Source organism: Nerophis lumbriciformis, linkage group LG35 (assembly GCF_033978685.3).
Source record: "Nerophis lumbriciformis linkage group LG35, RoL_Nlum_v2.1, whole genome shotgun sequence".
NCBI lineage: Eukaryota > Metazoa > Chordata > Actinopteri > Syngnathiformes > Syngnathidae > Nerophis > Nerophis lumbriciformis.
Window position 1 is genome coordinate 1,021,008 of NC_084582.2, and position 19,568 is coordinate 1,040,575.

Below are 19,568 nucleotides of genomic sequence, written 5' to 3' on the forward strand. Positions count from 1 at the left end.
ATGATAAACTAATTATGAAAGGAAAACTCGGTTTTTAAAATTTTTTTATAAACCTTTATTCATAATATGCAACATTTACATACAAGCAAAGAAATAATAATAATCAAAATAAGTACAGGTTCTCATGTTATACCGTAATATTGATGATAAACTAAGTATGAAAGGAAAACTATACTTATTCTTTTTTTTTTTTTAAAGGACATTATCTTCACCATACCTGGTTGTTTAAATTAGGCATAATAATGTGTTAATGCCACGACTATATCGGTATCGGTTGATATCGGTATCGGTAATTAAAGAGTTGGACAATATCGGAATATCGGATATCGGCAAAAAAAAAAAAGCCATTATCGGACATCCCTAGTCAAATTATTTTCCAAATTTTTTTTTTCATACAGTGTACATCTAAATGTCACATATTTAAAACAAAGCACACATTCGTCTTGAATATTGTCCACAAAAAAAAATAACTATACTTCTGAAAAGTATCTCAGCAAACTTCCTCACTCGGCTCACCTCGGCATGGACCAGTCCGAGCACGAAGGCACCCGAGTCCGTCAGCCAATAGGAAGGCGCGCAGGATTTCGGCTCCATGCGCCATTTTAGCGCGTCCACCGCCATCCGCCAAGATGGTCTCCCTGCTTTGTCTCCGCTGACTGGAGTTGTTACGCTCATTCTCACACTTCTCTCCCTTTTTTTTTTTTTACCTCGCCGCCGTGTCCGACAGAGCTGGACCGCACTCGCCGTGGACAACCTCCCGTCTCTACCGTTTCGAGAAATGACGAGCACGAAGAGCAGGTACTGCTTTTTTTTTAAATGTGTTTACACATTGATTGGTGTTAGCAGGCTAGGCTAACTAGCTGCGCAGCCGGCAACGTTCGACTTTTTTTTTTTAATCTTTTTTTATTTTTATTAAACGATTCTTCCGGTATTCACGCGCGTGTCTCGGGATAATTTCCACGAGTGGGGTGTACTTAAACCGAATTAATGGAATGAACCCTATCTGCTTTGTGTGCTAAATAATTCCGCTATCACAGCGTCGGTGTAGTTGGAGCCGGTGAGTGGTTTAGAGCCCCGGTTCCTGCCGTGGCATCGGTGGAGGCAGAGAAGGCCCATTTTCCTCGGTGCATGCCCATGCATTGGCGCTGCCATGCACTACCGGTGGGCTGCAAGGTTGCTCCAGCAACACCGGATGGAGGGAATAAAGTGGCGCTGCATGCACCGGCGGTGACTACTGAACCTGTTGGGTAGTGTCAACTTGCCATCAAGTTGGTTTGTTTTCAAAACACGCGGAAATGAGAGTTAAAAAGGCACCAGTTGTGACACCGTGTTAACTAACCGTGGCCTTGTCCGTGCTAGTGGGACCCCAGCCATGGCCGGGAAGGGTGTAATTGACTAGTAAAGTTAAAGTACCAATGATAGTCACACAAACACACACACTAGGTGTGGTGAAATGTGTCCTCTGCATTTGACCCATCTAGGGCTGCAGCTAACGATTATTTTTCTATCGATTAATCTATAGATTATTTTTTTCGATTAATCGGTTAATCTATAGATTATTTTTTCGATTGATCTATAGATTATTTTTCCTTTTACCGATTTTTTTTTTAATTTAAAATGAAGAGGAAAAAATAAATGTAGGCCAGTTTTTTCAAAAGGCATGGCTTTTATTTACAAAAAAAAAACATTGACAACAACATGACAAAATATTCTGTAACAATGTAAACATTTAAAACTTTTAACATTTAACAAAATTAAAAGTAGCTTATTTGCTTTTTAATGTGCAAATATAAAAGTAAACATCCAGTGCAAATCTTAATATTCTGGAATAGTATAAGCATTTCAAAAGTAAAAGTATTGCTTATTTTGCTTTAAAATGTGCAAAAATAAAGATAAACATCCAATACAAAAAAGTGCAAAACGGAAATATTCTGTAACAAGTGTAAACATTTCAACAAAAGTAAAAGTATTGCTTATTTGCTAAAATGTGCAAAAATAAAGCTAAACATCCAATACAAAAAAGTGTACAGTGTAAACATTTCAACAAAAGTAAAAGTATTGCTTATTTTGCTTAATAACACAACAATGATAGTATGATTAAAGTGAAAGTTAATTGTTGGTTGCTTTACATAGTATATGTAACTGTTAATGTTGTAAAAGGTATTTGCACAACTAATTAACGTTAGCGTTTGTGACACGTCTTGTGCCGTGGGGTTCTTTCAGGACCGACAGACTGAACGCCAGACGGCTTTGCCAGGTTTACAATCTTTTAATTTTACACAAAGTCTTTTCTCTTCCAACTCTTTTCTCTTTCTTTCCTCGCTTTTCAGCTCCTCTTCCTCGCTCGCTCGTCGTCCCCTGTCTCTTGCGGCGTCGCTCCCGGCGCGCCCCGCCTCGCCGCTCGCTCGCCGCCGCCGCCTCTCCACAGCGTTAAAGAGGAGCGCGTCTTTGTAAACACTGAACAGGCACGCCAAACGCGCCTCTCAGAGCAAACGGTGCTTTAGTTTATGAATTTACAACGCAGATACAAATGACACATTCATGTTTTTGTGTAATAATGACAACGTATACGCACGCGGACGATTGACTTGTTGATGGTGATGGCAAGAACGCTGTCGGGGGTTTTCTTTTCAAATGTTCGTTCATAGCCGTTGTGCTGCTATGATAGGCCATTTCCGCTCGACACAGTGTGCATACAACAACATTATTAGGCCGTTTATTGAAATACTCCGACACTTTTGACGACTTTTGGCGTAATTTTTCCCCTCGCTCGTATCGTCTGCTTTGCGCTCCGCCATGACAGTAGTGTGACGTAAATATGCGACGCGCCGACGCACAAAAACGGCGTCGACATATTTACGTAACCGATGACGTCGACGCGACGTTTCAGCCTTAGACCCATCCCCTTGTTCACCCCCTGGGAGGTGAGGGGAGCAGTGAGCAGCAGTGGTGGCCACGCTCGGGAATCATTTTGGCGCTTTAACGCCCTATAGGGCAGGGCCGACATCCGGGCAACTGAGCTACATACGGGTTCTTCGAGCCATAGCAACCTGACTGGCGTTGAAAACAAACCGTCGCCATTACCGTATTTTCCGCACCATAAGCCGCCCTGGGTTATAAGCCGCGCCTTCAATGAACGGCATATTTCAAAACTTTGTCCACCTATAAGCCGCCCCGTGTTATAAGCCGCATCTAACTGCGCTAAAGGCAATGTAAAAAAAACAGTCAGATAGGTCAGTCAAACTTTAATAATATATTAAAAACCAGCGTTCTAACAACTCTGTTCACTCCCAAAATGTACGGTAATGTGCAAATGTGCAATCACAAACATAGTAAAATTCAAAATAGTGCAGAGCAATAGCAACATAATGTTGCTCGAACGTTAATGTCACAACACACAAAATAAACATAACGCTCACTTTCTGAAGTTATTCTTCATTCATAAATCCCTCGAATTCTTCTCCTTCGGTGTCCGAATTAAAAAGTTGGGCGAATACGGGATCCAAAATGGCCGGCTCCGTCTCGTCGAAGTCATTGCCTTCCGGAAAGCTCGGACCACAGTTGTGATCGAAATATCCGCCCAGGCATTTACGATCCACTGGCAGATGTTGGCGTATGTCGTCCGGCGCTGTCTCCCTGTCTTAGTGAAGGTGTGTTCGCCTTCGGTCATCCATTGTTCCCACGCCGTTCGCAGTCGTGCTTTAAATGCCCTGTTGACACCAATATCGAGCGGTTGGAGTTCTTTGGTTAATCCACCCGGAATGACGGCGAGTGTTGTATTTGTGTGCTTCACTTGTTTTTTGACACCATCTGTGATGTAAGTTTAAATTCTGCGTTGTACGCGTGTCGCTTAGTAGGAGCCATGTTGTGGTCTTTACAGATGTAAACACACAAATGAAATGAAACGCAATATCCGGGGACTCCTTCTTCTACGGGGGCGGGTGGTTGCTTACAGTAGAAGAAGAAGCGCTTCCTCTTCTATGGGGGCGGGTGCTTACCTTGGCGGTTGCTTACCATAGAAGAAGAAGCGCTTCCTCTTCTACGGGGAAAAAAGATGGCGGCTGTTTACCGTAGTTGCGAGACCGAAACTTTATGAAAATAAATATTTATATTAATCCATATATAAGGCGCACCGGGTTATAAGCCGCACTGTCAGCTTTTGTGAAAATTTGTGGTTTTTAGGTGCGGCTTATAGTGCGGAAAATACGGTACTCTAACCTGTCGACCTGCGCTGATTAAACCCGTCATTCTGCCTCCAAAATGCCAAAAAAACTGTGTTGTTTTTGGTTGTGCAAACCACAACTGGAAACAGGGAAAACAAAGGTCGTATTTTGTTCTGCCAAAGCGTGCTAAAAGCCAGAGACGAGACAAATGGCTCGCAGCTTTACACCGGGAAAACGAGGACGGTTCTCACCGGAGTCCCCCAAAATCCCGGGTCGTGTGTTCGGATCACTTCGTTTCTGGTAAATATAAGGAACAAAAATCCACCTTCTTAACCACAACTTGGCTATACCGTCCATGCTAATGTTGAACCCGTTGAATTTTTACTGAATAACGTTCGAAAGCTGAAGTTGTTGTTGTTGCACAACAATAACATACGGTATAAAGGCTATTTCCAGTAATTCAGCAAATAATAAATCATAATACTGAACTGAATTTGAATGAGCTCTCTACAGATATAATAAATATACAGATACTGGTAGCCACCGTGTCATCCTTATTATCATTTATCAACATACCTTGGGTGATTTAACCATTTTTATGTGATTTATTCGTTATATAACAACCGAAGCTAACAACCGACCTGGTGCGCTTGTGAGGTAGACATAAAAATGTCCAAATTGTGTAGGATTATCAGTCCACGCATCTCCTGGAAGGCGGTAAGGGCAGTCGTTTAATCCAACTACAGAACATTTTAACTCTTATCTTAACCTAGCCTCACTGGAAAGACTATTTACATAATCATACGCCATTTAGAACAGTTTAAAATGCCGTGAAACCTCGTTAAATGCCTTTTCTGTCAATGCTGTGTTCGCTGTGAGCTGGTTTGTTTTCAACGAATTCAATATGGCGACCGCGTTGCTAGGGGATTGGCAGGCGGAAGTGACGTAGGTCCGCCCTCGCCTATTCCAACCCTTGATGCGGAGTGCCAAGCAAGGAGGTAATGGGTCCCATTTTTATAGTCTTTGGTAGGGCTGTGCAATATGGCCTTTTTTTAATATCTCAATATTTTTAGGCCATATCGCAAAATATCGCTACGCCGGATAGTCGAACCTCGGATTCAGGAGGAACAGTGTGGTTTTCGTCCTGGTCGTGGAACTGTGGACCAGCTCTATACTCTTGGCAGGGTCCTTGAGGGTGCATGGGAGTTTGCCCAACCAGTCTACATGTGCTTTGTGGACTTGGAGAAGGCATTCGACCGTGTCCCTCGGGAAGTCCTGTGGGGAGTGCTCAGAGAGTATGGGGTATCGGACTGTCTGATTGTGGCTGTCCGCTCCCTGTACGATCAGTGTCAGAGCTTGGTCCGCATTGCCGGCAGTAAGTCGGACACGTTTCCAGTGAGGGTTGGACTCCGCCAAGGCTGCCCTTTGTCACCGATTCTGTTCATAACTTTTATGGACAGAATTTCTAGGCGCAGTCAAGGCGTTGAGGGGTTCTGGTTTGGTGGCTGCAGAATTAGGTCTCTGCTTTTTGCAGATGATGTGGTCCTGATGGCTTCATCTGGCCAGGATCTTCAGCTCTCACTGGATCGGTTCGCAGCCGAGTGTGAAGCGACTGGGATGAGAATCAGCACCTCCAAGTCCGAGTCCATGGTTCTCGCCCGGAAAAGGGTGGAGTGCCATCTCCGGGTTGGGGAGGAGACCCTGCCCCAAGTGGAGGAGTTCAAGTACCTAGGAGTCTTGTTCACGAGTGAGGGAAAAGTGGATCGTGAGATCGACAGGTGGATCGGTGCGGCATCTTCAGTAATGTGGACGCTGTATCGATCCGTTGTGGTGAAGAAGGAGCTGAGCCGGAAGGCAAAGCTCTCAATTTACCGGTCGATCTACGTTCCCATCCTCACCTATGGTCATGAGCTTTGGGTTATGACCGAAAGGACAAGATCACGGGTACAGGCGGCCGAAATGAGTTTCCTCCGCCGGGTGGCGGAGGAAACTCTCCCTTAGAGATAGGGTGAGAAGCTCTGTCATCCGGGGGGAGCTCAAAGTAAAGCCGCTGCTCCTCCACATCGAGAGGAGCCAGATGAGGTGGTTCGGGCATCTGGTCAGGATGCCACCCGAACGCCTCCCTCGGGAGGTGTTTAGGGCACGTCCAACCGGTAGGAGGCCACGGGGAAGACCCAGGACACGTTGGGAAGACTATGTCTCCTGGCTGGCCTGGGTACGCCTCGGGATCCCCCGGGAGGAGCTGGACGAAGTGGCTGGGGAGAGGAAAGTCTGGGCTTCCCTGATTAAGCTGCTGCCCCCGCGACCCGACCTCGGATAAGCGGAAGAAGATGGATGGATCGAAAACAAGATATATATCTCGATATTTTTGCCTTAGCCTTGAATGAACACTTGATGCATATAATCACAGCAGTATGATGATTCTATGTGTCTACATTAAAACATTCTTCTTCATACTGCATTAATATATGCTACTTTTAAACTTTCATGCAGAGAGGGAAATCACAACTAAGTCAATTTAGCAAAAGTGTATTTATTAAACAGTTATTAAGCAGTGGCACAAACATTCATGTCATTTTCAAAACAAAGTGCAAGATTGTCAGAGACATTTTAAAACAAGCTATTAGTGCACTTTTGTGCATGATGTCACTGACATGACATATCAAAACAACACTAAAATAAAGTGCACTTTTTGTACAGAACGCCACTACAATAGTTTAAAACATGATTTCACACAAGATATCTCAATAAGTGTCAAATAAAAATGAGCTGCATAATAGGAAATCAAATAGTGTTCGTCTTTCGCTATGTGGTCGGTTCCTGCGGACAATGATTGATTGAAACTTTTATTAGTAGATTGCACAGTACAGTACATATTCCGTACAATTGACCACTAAATGGTAACACCCCAATAAGTTTTTCAACTTGTTTAAGTCGGGGTCCACGTAACCAATTCATGGTAGTTAACTTTTTTTTTCCATACGGTGTTGATGTGGAAATGTTTGCTTCGGCATTTTGATGTTGTGGCACCGAACGGGGATGTTGACATGCGGAGTAAGCACTCTTCATTCTCTAGCAGGTGACTTTTCAAATGATGCTACATATTAGCAGTAATGCTACTTTTTGTAGAAACACTTTTGCCCCACACTTGACAAATTACGGTTGTCTTTTCGACATATTCCCACTTGAAGCCAAACTACCGCCAGACGATGGACCCCCCTGCTGTTTTTTTGGGGAATTAATTATTCCTTCATTTGTTACCAAATTCGCACCTTCTTTCTCTCGTATTACCACTAGCATCACAGCTAACGTAAGAGCCTGTAGTGTAATGCCAGCAGCTAAAAGCAACTGCGTGAGAACGCTTACTCGAGTATCACGATATAGTCATTTTCTATATCGCACAGAGACAAAACCGCGATATATCGCGCATATCGATATATCGCCCAGCCCTAGTGCCAAGCAGGGAGGTAATGGGTCCCATTTTTATAGTCTTTGGTACGTCTCGGCTGTGGTTTGAACTCATGGCGGACACTCTAACCCAGTGTTTTTCAACCACTGTGCCGTGGGAGATTATCTACCATATTTTTCGGACTATAAGTCGCCCCGGAGTATACGTCGCACCGGCCGAAAATGCACAATAAAGAAGGGAAAAAACATATCCCGTATTTTTCGGACTATAAGTCAGGTTTTTTTTGCGACTTATACTCAGGAGCAACGTTCCCTCTAAGGTACGCAATTGCGCACTACTCACGTGTCATCTGCGCACAGCAAATCTATGCCGCGCAAAAAATCAAATCCCGCTCTAAATAAAATAAACAAATCGTTTCTTTTGTATGATTTTGCAATGCAATTGTGAGTAACAGGAGACGAAAGGCGGCCACAACAGATAAAACAATGTTTGTCAACACTTAAATTATTGTAACGTCTGTGGAGACACTTAAAGGAGGACAGGAATTCCATCGGTCCCTTTATTTAGCAAAATTGTTTGTCGGCCATAACCACACCAAAACAATGTGTAAAATACTTTTATCTAGCAAAACTAATCATTGTCTACCGTACAAATCAAGCCAAAAGCAACTCTTTGTCATCACCTGCACCAACACATACACTATGGCAATTAGCCACTGGTGCGTTTATGGCCACACAAAAAGTTGGACAACTCCAACACTACACAAGAAGTGTAAATTTCAGGTGGTTTTACTATGACTCCTCAATCAGTGTGCTTATTCTACTGTCATTTGTTAAGAATGTTATTTTTTGGATATTAATCATGAAATGATGTTACAGGACTACATAATTGCTAATAAAAATATTTATTTGACGGACAGAAAGTTAATAAACACTTCATCCCATGCAACATGTGAATGTTTTAAGGGGAACTAAATGTGATCTCTGAAAGGGGTACACAATCTTTCCAAAGCAGGACCCCCACCCAGGCATAAAATACTATAGTGCATAGCTGATTAAAAAAAAAAAACAATATCTAAGTGGGCCAAATCACATATATTAGAAAATAATCTCTTGAAATTGACTAGTCACTTGATTATAATAATAATAAGACATTTAAATTGTTATGTCAGGTTTGAGACAAATGTGTTGCTGGTATGACCACAGTGTGCACGTCTGTATCCCACTGAATACTCAGGGAATTTGTGCGTTTGCTCACACACATGAAGAATTAGAGGGAACATTGCTCATGAGCGACTTGTGTGAAATTATTAACACATTACCGTAAAATATCAAATAATATTATTTAGCTCATTAACGTAAGAGACTAGACGTATAAGATTTCATGGGATTTAGCGATTTGGAGTGACAGATTGTTCGGTAAACGTATAGCATGTTCTATATGTTATAGTTATTTGAATGACTCTTACCATAATATGTTACGTTAACATACCAGTTGGTTATTTATGCCTCATATAACATACACTTATTCAGCCTGTTGTTCACTATTCTTTATTTATTTTAAATTGCCTTTCAAATGTCTATTCTTGGTGTTGGCTTTTATCAAATAAATTTTCCCCAAAAATGCAACTTATACTCCAGTGTGACTTATGTTTTTTTCCTTCTTTATTTTGCATTATCGGCCGGTGCGACTTATACTCCGAAAAATGCGGTATTTGGGTAAAAAATGTTTTTTGCAAACCAGTAATTATATTCCACAAATAATGTGCCATTGTTGAGTGTCTGTACTGTCTGGAGATTGTCAGACTTACCACGTTATACTCTTCCATATCAGCAGGTGTCAGCCGGGAGCTAATTGCTTTGTAGATGTCGGAAACAGCGGGAGGCAGCGTGCAGGTAAAAAGTGTCTAATGCTTAAACCAAAAATAAACAAAAAGTGAGTGCCCCTAAGAAAAGGCATTGACGCTTAGGGAAGGCTTTGCAGAACGAAACTAAAACTGAACTGGCTACAAAGTAAACAAAAACAGAACGCTGGACGACAGCAAAGACTTACTGTGGAGCAAAGACAGCGTCCACAAAGTGCATCCGAACATGACATGACAATCAATGTCAACATGAAAGTTTAAAATGAGCATATATTAATGCAGTATGAACAAGAATGTTTTAATGTAGACACATAGAATCATCATACTGCTGTGATTATATGCATCAAGTGTTCATTCAAGGTTAAGGCAAAATATCGAGATATATATCGTGTATCGTGACATGGCCTAAAAATATCGAGATATTAAAAAAAGGCCGTATCGCCCAGCCCTAGTTGCAACTTATTTATTTTTGGCTTCCTCCCGGTCAGCTTCCTTTGTTTTCACTTTATCGAAGTGCGCATACAAGTGACGTTGAGGCCACATTGGAGCCTGTGCGCGTTTACACTGGAGTCTGATAAAGATCACATTTTACTTGCAGTGTAAACAGCCAGCTGGAAAAATTCAGATCTCAAAAAATCCAATTTGGGCCACTTTGGCCTGCAGTGTAAAACGTAGTCACTGTCAGTGAGGTCGCAGTTCAACAGTTAATTATAGTGGTTGTAGTTAGCTGTGGTGTAGCAAATAATCATAGCATCATGTTTTTCCAATGAAAAGTAATAATTACAAAATTAGTAGATCCACTACATATTTGATAGTGTAATTGAAAACTAAAAAAATAGCTTTGTAAAGGCAGATATTTGATTTTGCATTGGAACTCTAGGTTGGTGCAGCCCTGGTTAGCACATCAACCTTGCAGTCAGGAGGTCCAATGTCTGTTGCCACTGCTTTAAGTGGAGTTTGCTTGTTTACTCCCAGAACCCAAAGTCGTGACTAAATTGTCCATAGAGGTTTATCTATATGTGCCCTGCCATAGACTGGTGGCTTGTCAATGTTTTACCCGTCCTACTGCCAACTGGGATACTGACCCTAATTAGGGATGTCCCGATCCGATATTTGGATCGGATCGGCCGCCGATATTTGCAAAAAATGCGTATCGGCAAGGCATGGGAAAATGCCGATCCAGTTTAAAAAAAACTCCGGTCCGTGTTTTCCAACGCACCGATTTAAATAATACATTCCACTTTTCTGCTGCTCCCTGATTTCTGTTCCGCATTTTCCAGCACACCTTCAACACATCCACAGGTCTGTGGATTCTCACGCAGTTGCTTTTAGCTGCTGGCATTACACGACAGGCTCTTCTCACTCTTTCCTGTGTCTCCCTCTTACGGACAGCGAGTGCACCTTCTTACACACGTCACATACTGTCACGTCAAACGTCACATACGTATACGCCCTCTCCCAGCAGAGACGTAGCAGCATGGCTAACGTTAGCTGTGATGCTAGCGCAGCCGCTAAGGTGCGCGCCTGCTCAAGCGTCCTCTGCGCACGGCAAATCCATGCCACGCACAAAATCAAAAAAAAAAAAATAAGCGCAAAACAATTTTCGACACACGGACACGACAGAGAAAACAGTTTTCGTCATCATTGTTCAAATATTGTAACGTCTGTCGAGACGCTTATCTCCATTCGGTGCCACACGTCCACACCATCAAAATGCCGAGGCAAACATTTCCACATCAACACCGTATGAAAAAAATAGTGATTTTTTTTTAGTTGTGATTTCCCTCTCTGCATGAAAGTTTAAAAGTAGCATATATTAATGCTGTATGAAGAAGAATGTTTTAATGTAGACACATAGAATCATCATACTGCTGTGATTATATGCATCAAGTGTTCATTCAAGGCTAAGGCAAAATATCGAGATATATATCGTGTATCGCAATATGGCCTTAAAATGTCGCAATATTAAAAAAAGGCCATATCGCCCAGCCCTAGTTCAATGATGCCATTTCTGTTTGTCATGTATAATTTTGTCTATTTTGTGTTTATCCTTGAATAAACAGGTCAGCTTTTTGTTACCAACCATTGTGTATTATTCAAACTCCCCTAATTCAGCTGACTAGTTGTTATCAAGAGTACTAAAACCCTTTTCAACATGATTCTGACAACTAAGTAGGCTAAATAACTTTAAACTTTAATACATGCTCGGATAGGCCAGTATCGGTCGGTATCGGATCGGAAGTGCAAAAACAATATCCGTATCGGATCGGAAGTGCAAAAACCTGGATCGGGACTTCCCTAACCCTAATGCTAAAATGTTTCTTTAAATGTTTTGTTCTAATTAAAAAAACAATGACAACATTGTCTCGGTATGACGTCCCTTGGTCTTATTTTATACCTACTTTAGCCGTACTGTCAGTATGAAAAGTTTGTTTATATTTTAACGGAAATATATACGAAGGCATCTTTTCATTTTGGACTCTTTCTTCAGGTAAAATGAGTCTGCCTGTTCCTGAATCCAGCCCAGACCAAATGGCAGAAAATACAGAGGAGGTAAGTCTACCATTTTTTTGTTGTCCATTAGGCGCGTGTGTGTGTGTTTGTGTGCGTGCGTACGTGCACATAATAGGATAGCTGTTGCTGTTCATTCCGTCCATTCCTTGATGAGCAATTTAGAAAAATTGCACCGTCGATGCCTACCTGTTTGTGTTCTTTTCCCTTGCAGCCCAGCAGCTCAGCAGAGACAACAAATCCATCATATTCTCATAAGAAGTGAGCACTTTATTTCTATACTTTCCACTCTCATTTGAATATTATCCAACCAACTCTTCTTTCATACACTTCATATTCTGTGCTTCCATATTATAGAAAGGCCAGTACAGTAGCTAAGCACACTGGAAAGAATAACTCGGACACCTCAGACAGTGAATCCGAAGGGGCGGCTTCTGACAGTCCTTCAGACAGCCATGCAGGCAACACATCCAAAGGTTATTTCTCATTGTAATATCTGAATGCTATTGCTGCATTCAATGCTGATATTGTTGTGATATTTTATTGTGGTCTTGCCCAAAGGTACTCTGGTGCTGCGGCCTGCAGGGAGTGAAAATAAAGGAACTGTGAAGTTCAGAGTGGATTACAAGCAGAAACCTACAGGTGATTTTTAGGGAATTGTTGCACATGTTTATATTAGGGATAGACAATTAATACAATTTTGATTTCGATTTTGGTTTCTCACAATCATAAAAATATAATTGGAAAAAAAAAAAGATAGATGGGCTGCGCAAAATGCATGCAAATTCCTGCGCTTGTAACGGTAAAAACAGACGAGTGGAAAAAAGATTGCGTCTACTCGAAGTTTGGGATCTCACCATTGTTACTACTTTTAATTTGACAGAGCGCTAGTTTGCCTTATCAGTAATCACTAAATAAATACAAAAGGCCATATGATTTCCACATCAACTACGGGCCGAATCACAGAATTGGCCAATAAAACAGAATCAGCTGGTAAAAGCAGAATATCTCAGAGATTCACGGAAAAGAAGTAACACTTGTTCGGCGGAAAAATTTTGTCCTGGACTGCTCATTTAAAAACACTCAACTGCCCTGTCCCGAACTAAACAATGTGGAGACAACCACTTAAAAGGCAGACTAAATCACCTATAAAGCTAGCGAGAACAATCCATACACCCACAACGCATCTCATCGGATTGGGTTGTTGTGAGCGATACCATCGATGAAAGACAGTGTTAATCAACTACCGTATTTTCCGCACCATAAGGCGCCCTGGGTTATAAGCCGCGCCTTCAATGAACGGCATATTTCAAAACTTTGTCCACCTATAAGCCGCCCCGTGTTGTAAGCCGCATCTAACTGCGCTAAAGGAATGTCAAAAAAACAGTCAGATAGGTCAGTCAAACTTTAATAATATATTAAAAACCAGCGTTCTAACAACTCTGTTCACTCCCAAAATGTACGCAAATGTGCAATCACAAACATACGTATATCAACATGGACAGAGCTGCGTGAAAAAAGCCACCCGGCCTCTTCGCGTAAACTTAAACTTACCTTAACCACTCGCTCATCTTTTCTTCATCCATCCCTTCGAGTTAGCTTTTATGATGACGCCGGCTGGAAAGGTCTCTTTTGGCAAGGTCTTCCTTTTGAATATCACCATGGGTGGAAGTTTCTGGCCATTAGCATGGCAAGCTAGAACCACAGTGAAGGATGACTTCTCATTCCCTGTGGTGCGAATATTCACCGTACGTGCTCCCGTTGTATCCACAGTGCGGTTCACAGGAATATCAGTTGCTGTGAAATAGTAATCCGTGTGCGGATGGAGAGATTGCGTCTTTTCATGAACCGGATACCTGTCGCTTAGTAGGAGCCATTTTGTGGTCTTTACAGATGTAAACACACAAAGGAAATGAAACGTACGGTGATATCCGCGCGCTTTTTCTTCTTCTACGCGGGCGGGTGGTTGCTTACAGTAGAAGAAGAAGCGCTTCCTGTTCTATGGGGGCGGGTGCTTACCTTGGCGGTTGCTTGCGTAGAAGAAGAAGCGCTTCCTGTTCTACCGGGAAAAAAGATGGCGGCTGTTTACCGAAGTTGCGAGACCGAAACTTTATGAAAATGAATCTTAATATTTATCCATATATAAAGCGCACCGGGTTATAAGGCGCACTGTCAGCTTTTGAGAAAATTTGTGGTTTTTAGGTGCGCCTTATAGTGCGGAAAATACGGTACATAATAAAGAGGGCCCCATTTTCAAAAGCCCAAGGGGCTTGGAATGTGAATGTTTTGTCAGAAAGTTCCTCCGCAGGTTATATCCATTTGAGATTGCGTTTACTTAATTGCAAAGTAAACACATCGGCTTTCACACTGCAATGTCAAAAAATTCATTGTTTGCCCTCACCACCCATTTCCAGGTTGTGCAGTTAGTTAACAGCATGAAGAAACAGAAGCTCCAGAAGTCTTGTTGGATTGATGTTTCTTCATTTGAATTATTTTCCTTCCTCAATTTTAATTTTTTTCACACTTCTTTATTAATTTGGGCTTGTAGGACTGAAAAAATATATACATACAATAAACATTATGTAATAATGTCCATTGTGTATTTTACATAAATAAAATGGAAGGTTTAGTGTTAATACATTCACACAATATACTACATGTGTGAATGTGAGTGTGAATGGTGTCTATTTGTGTTGGCCCTGCGATGAGGTGGCGACTTGTCCAGGGTGTACCCCGCCTTCCCCCCGAATGCAGCTGAGATAAGCTCCAGCGACCCCGAAAGGGACGGTACAAAGTGTGTGTGTGTGTGTCAGTGTCACAAATAAATCTAAGATGTAGTGTTATTGCCCTCTTCTGGTCGAATTTAGCTTTGTAAGTATTTGCTCGCCAGAGAGTTAACAAATTTTGAAAAAGTAGCATGACCACAAATACCAAAGCCATCACAAAGTCAGCAATTTCAATTAAAAAAAAATTAAATCTCCATGCACAATATCTACTTTAAAGTTTTGACCAAGTTTCGGGATGATGCTTATACGTATGAATCTCTAGCGTTGTTGCTGGTCTGGAACAGTGTGTCCGCCACTTAAAATGTCTGACAGAAATCAACGACTCAAGGCAGAACATTCATACTTTATTCTCCAATTTCTGTTAAAAGTCAGATTTTCGCAATTCATTTAGATTTTTTCAGGGTCGATAGAGTGCCATTTTTTGCTTAGTCTTCTTCTACTCACCCGACTGCTGCTTCATTGTGACACATTTGCCTCAGTGTTGCCCCCTGCGGGGTGGCAGAGTGCTGCAATTAGTCGTGAGTCACACGAGTTTGAATGGTTTTATCAAGCCTATTTGGGTGATGTTCGGCTGGCCAAATGAAAAGCTTTGGCAGGCGGGATGTGGCCCACGGGTCGCCAGTTGAACAGGCCTGGCATAAGAACTTGTTTTTTTTGGTTGGTTTTTTTTGCATCTGTGATATGGGAACATATAAAGCAGAGGCATGATGTCACGCGTCCATAGGAGTCCGCTGCCATATGGGTACTGTTCCGCAGCCATTCCGCATCCAGTGGAAATTTGGTGTTTCAGTATAGCTAAATCTAAATTAATAAATCTTTTTTTTTAGTTAGCACATGCCAAAAACATTAAGATGTATTTAAATGCAGATTGCTAAATTATAGCCACTGAATGGTTGGCTTGGTTTATGCTTTATGCTTCTTAATCCGATTGGTCAACTAACCGTTAAGATAACAGATGACTAGTCGCAGCCCTGCTGCAAAGTAGTAAGAATCCAGCGTCACTTTAAGCATTGGTACTTGCTATGGACATTAGTTACACTTGTGTGACAAGTGAAAATATTAAAGTGACTTGTGTGAGTTGCAGTCCTTGAAGTAATACCATTTTTTTTAGTTTTGTATGTTTTACTTTTACTTAATTGAGCATGCAACTGATTATTTCTTTTTCGATTATTTCTTATGGGAGAAAAATGAAAATTCTCCAAAAATGTGTCGCCCGGGGCAGATTCTGTTTGACTTTAGAGGTTTCACTGTTGATGTTGTGAACCAAAGCATGTTCTGAGTAAAGCAAGTCATATCTGATTGTGTTGCTTACAGATGATACCCTGCAAAAGAAGATCAACTGCACAGCTTGTGGAAAGCAAGTGAACCAGTTTCAGCGCAGCTCTGTATACGAGCACCCTGCTCTTAAAGTGCTTATTTGCAAGGTAAATCCTTTGCACGTATTTCAAACATTTTCTTACAGATTACACCACAGTATCCACAGCATGCATGATCTTGCCTTTCTCTAGTCATGCTACAATTATTACACCAGTGATGACATCAGTAGAGACTCTGATGGGATGGACGAGCAGTGCAGGTAAGACAAATCCACTTAGCTCCAGCAATGTAGGACTTTTTTTGCATCAGTTCAAGCCTTTCCTCCCCAGGTGGTGTGCTGAGGGCGGCAAGCTCATCTGCTGCGACTACTGCAGCAACGCTTTCTGCAAGAAGTGCATCCTGCGAAACCTGGGAAGAAGAGAGTTGTCATCCATCACTGACGAGAACTCTAAATGGCACTGCTACGTGTGCAAGGAAGAACCCCTCCAGGACCTGGCGTCTAAGTGCCACAACATCATTGCAAAGATCGACCACGAGAAAAGCAAGCAAAAAAAACACAGCAAGAGCGAGGAACGTGACAAGAAACACAAGAGCCGTGTGGTCAAAGACCACAAGGCGGTTGTTAATGGGAAGGAACATGCCGGCGACTCAGGGACTTTAACTTTCTCTTACAGAAGACTGCAGATTCCCAAAGAACTTTTAAAGAGAACAAAAAAACTGGTTGAAACCACAACTGGTTTGAACAATACATTCATCCAGTTTATACAGCACGCTGCTACGAAGCATGATGATAAGTCTGTCAGGTACAGGCAATTGAAAGCATTCAAGGCAGTACTTGCTGATTTGAAAAAAGCCCACACTGATTTGGAGATGGCTCTGGAACCTGAGTTCAAAAGTATGGAGTTACAAAATGGTGACAAAGGGCAGCAACAAGTCAGAAAAAGGATGAATGCCGCACAGCCTGTTGTGGCTGAGGTGGATGAGGACGAGGCAGATGCACCTGAGGTGGATGAGGACGAGGCAGATGCACCTGAGGTGGATGAGGACGAGGCAGATGCAGCTGAGGTGGACGAGGCAGATGCAGCTGAGGTGGACGAGGCAGATGCAGCTGAGGTGGACGAGGCAGATGCAGCTGAGGTGGACGAGGCAGATGCACCTGAGGTGGACGAGGCAGATGCAGCTGAGGTGGACGAGGCAGATGCAGCTGAGGTGGACGAGGCAGATGCAGCTGAGGTGGACGAGGCAGATGCACCCGCGGAGGACGAGGCAGATGCAGATGATGCAGCTGAGGAGTCCGATGAGATGCAAGATCTGAATAAGAAGCCAGTAGTGGAACACAGTAAACCTCATAAAGAGCAGCAGAAGAAACGCACCAAGAATCTGGAGAAAGCACATGATAAAAAACAGCATGTTGACCGAAAAGAAAAAAAAGGCAAGAAGGTGGAACATACACAACCAGATGAACCAGTTAATAAAAATAGCCAAACTGCAGACTTGACCAAAAATACATTAAAAACAGAAGACGAAGAGATGCCCCTCGATCACGACATTATGTCGGTCCCTCCTTCAGTCCCAGAGGAGCTTTTTCAGATGGTGGAGAGTCTGGCCGATCCATCGCTGCGTACAAAGACTGATTCCAGTTTGGTCGCAGACACTGATGCAAAGTCAAACGGAACCGTGGCGCGTTCCCATCGCTCTCGACCAAAAGTGAAGAACCTCATTGTCAAACTGACCCCAGTACCAGTTGTGACGACAAGCCGGTCCAAAAACAAAGAACGAGAGGAAGAAGACGGTATTTCTGATGCAGAAGATGAACCGGCCAGCCCGCCCCCAGGACAAAACTCCTGTAGAGAAAAGACCACTCCCCTGAGGAAGCAGTCCGAAAATAAGAGTCAAGAAGACTCCTCTGAGGAAGAGCAGGAGTCTGACAAAGAAAGTGGGGGCAAGTCTGACTCTTCTAAGAAACCCAGCAGATCCAAGAAAGGTGATCAGAAGCAGAGCAGTACTTTGTCGGCAGGCAAGGAAGAAGACTCCGACTCAGATGAGGTTCCTGACATATTGCTACAAAAAGTGGCACAATGCAAGAGCAGTGATGAGGAGAAAGAAAGTGCCAGTTCAAAAAAAACCGCAGACAAAACATCCAAACGCAAGAGGAAGTCCGAAGGATCTGATTCAGACGTAGAAAGTCAAGACAAAAAGCTTTCCAAGAAGAAAAAAGCGAAAGCTTCGAACTCTTCCGACTCGGATCAAGACAAAGCCAGCTCTGGAAGGAGACGGTCGAGTCGTGTGACGAAACAAGTTAAAGCAAAGAAAGAAGAGAAATCCGAGAAGATGGCTTCTGCCAAGAAAAGATCTTACGAGAAGAAACGCAAAGGAAGAAGTTCCAAAGTGACCCCCAAGCTGCAGTTGTCCTCCAGCGAAGAAGATGATGAAGAGCAGCAGGCTGACGAGGACTCAGGAGAGGACACCGATCAGCAGAAGATCAAACCTCTGGTGGAGGACAGTGTGCTGCAAGGGGGTGGAAACTTCCATCAGTCATCAGGTAAAAAGTTTATAAAACAAAATAAGTCAGTCAAACTAATAATGAGCAATGACTTCTAAATGTGTACATTGTTGTCAAGGAGATGAAATGCCTGGCAAAGAAGAAGCCTCTCAAATGGAGGATGATTACGACGATGACCCTGAGAACAGGTACTAGCATCCCACTCTACACTACCACAGCTGCCAGTTATTAACGATTCTGCAGGAGACCCCTGGAAATTGCCCTTGTCTACCATCATCGAGGGTTGCGCTTTATAGACTCTATACAATATAAATGATACAAATTTGTCCGACGATAGAGCTTTTAATGCTATTGCTCTATCGTGATAATACATGTTGATGAGACATTCTAGCTGTGTCCCAGAAATCAACAAGCAAACCAAAGTGTCCTCACAGAAATGTAGCATTATTGCTTGTGGCTTACATTTCTTCATGTTGCAAAGCCATTCGGTGTTGGTGCTAGGAATTTTCAAATTAGGGTCCCAAGGACCCCATCAAGTCATAAAAATGCGGTCCCACAGTAAATTTATGGGGTCCCACTTTTTTGTAACCGTTTTGAAAACAAATGATAGATGTATGCATTATCCTGTTATATCTCATATTCTATATTGTGTTTTGGAAAAAGGTTGTCATAAACGTTACTTAATTCATTTAAAAAATAATACAAAAGAAAACACATTTTTATGCATATGTAAATGTATTCAGTTATAAACATTCATTCACTTTCTTCTTTCCTTCATGGATCTATGGATCTAAACTTTACAGCTGCCGGTATTTTTTTCTATACTTTCATTTAATAAATTGTAGGTGTATTTATTTCAGTATAAAAGTGTAAAGTTTTTTGCTTCGGTCATGAAATTATGATAATCGTGTGCCAGGGCATACATGCATATGACAAATTTAATTGATTATTCTCACCTGTATGTAGATCATCAGTCGTTTAAAAACCGCCGCATCTACACTTTCATGGCACAGAA

General features: G+C 42.3%; 1 protein-coding gene across 2 annotated transcripts in view; it reads left to right on the forward strand.

The window, feature by feature from the left end:
• The first annotated feature begins 600 nt into the window (after nucleotides 1–600).
• atrx (ATRX chromatin remodeler) overlaps nucleotides 601–19,568 on the forward strand; it is an 88,091-nt gene continuing 69,123 nt past the window's right edge. Inside the window, exons 1-10 of one of the 2 annotated variants that reach the window (XM_061927926.2) lie at nucleotides 601–798; nucleotides 9,406–9,467; nucleotides 11,928–11,989; nucleotides 12,162–12,208; nucleotides 12,305–12,423; nucleotides 12,509–12,589; nucleotides 16,048–16,157; nucleotides 16,242–16,309; nucleotides 16,380–18,592; nucleotides 18,672–18,741. In XM_061927926.2, coding sequence (XP_061783910.2) covers nucleotides 779–798; nucleotides 9,406–9,467; nucleotides 11,928–11,989; nucleotides 12,162–12,208; nucleotides 12,305–12,423; nucleotides 12,509–12,589; nucleotides 16,048–16,157; nucleotides 16,242–16,309; nucleotides 16,380–18,592; nucleotides 18,672–18,741 — 2,852 coding nt within the window. In that variant the 5' untranslated portion in view covers nucleotides 601–778. The remainder of the gene's footprint in view (nucleotides 799–9,405; nucleotides 9,468–11,927; nucleotides 11,990–12,161; nucleotides 12,209–12,304; nucleotides 12,424–12,508; nucleotides 12,590–16,047; nucleotides 16,158–16,241; nucleotides 16,310–16,379; nucleotides 18,593–18,671; nucleotides 18,742–19,568) is intronic. The other variant, XM_061927927.2, reaches the window with a different exon arrangement.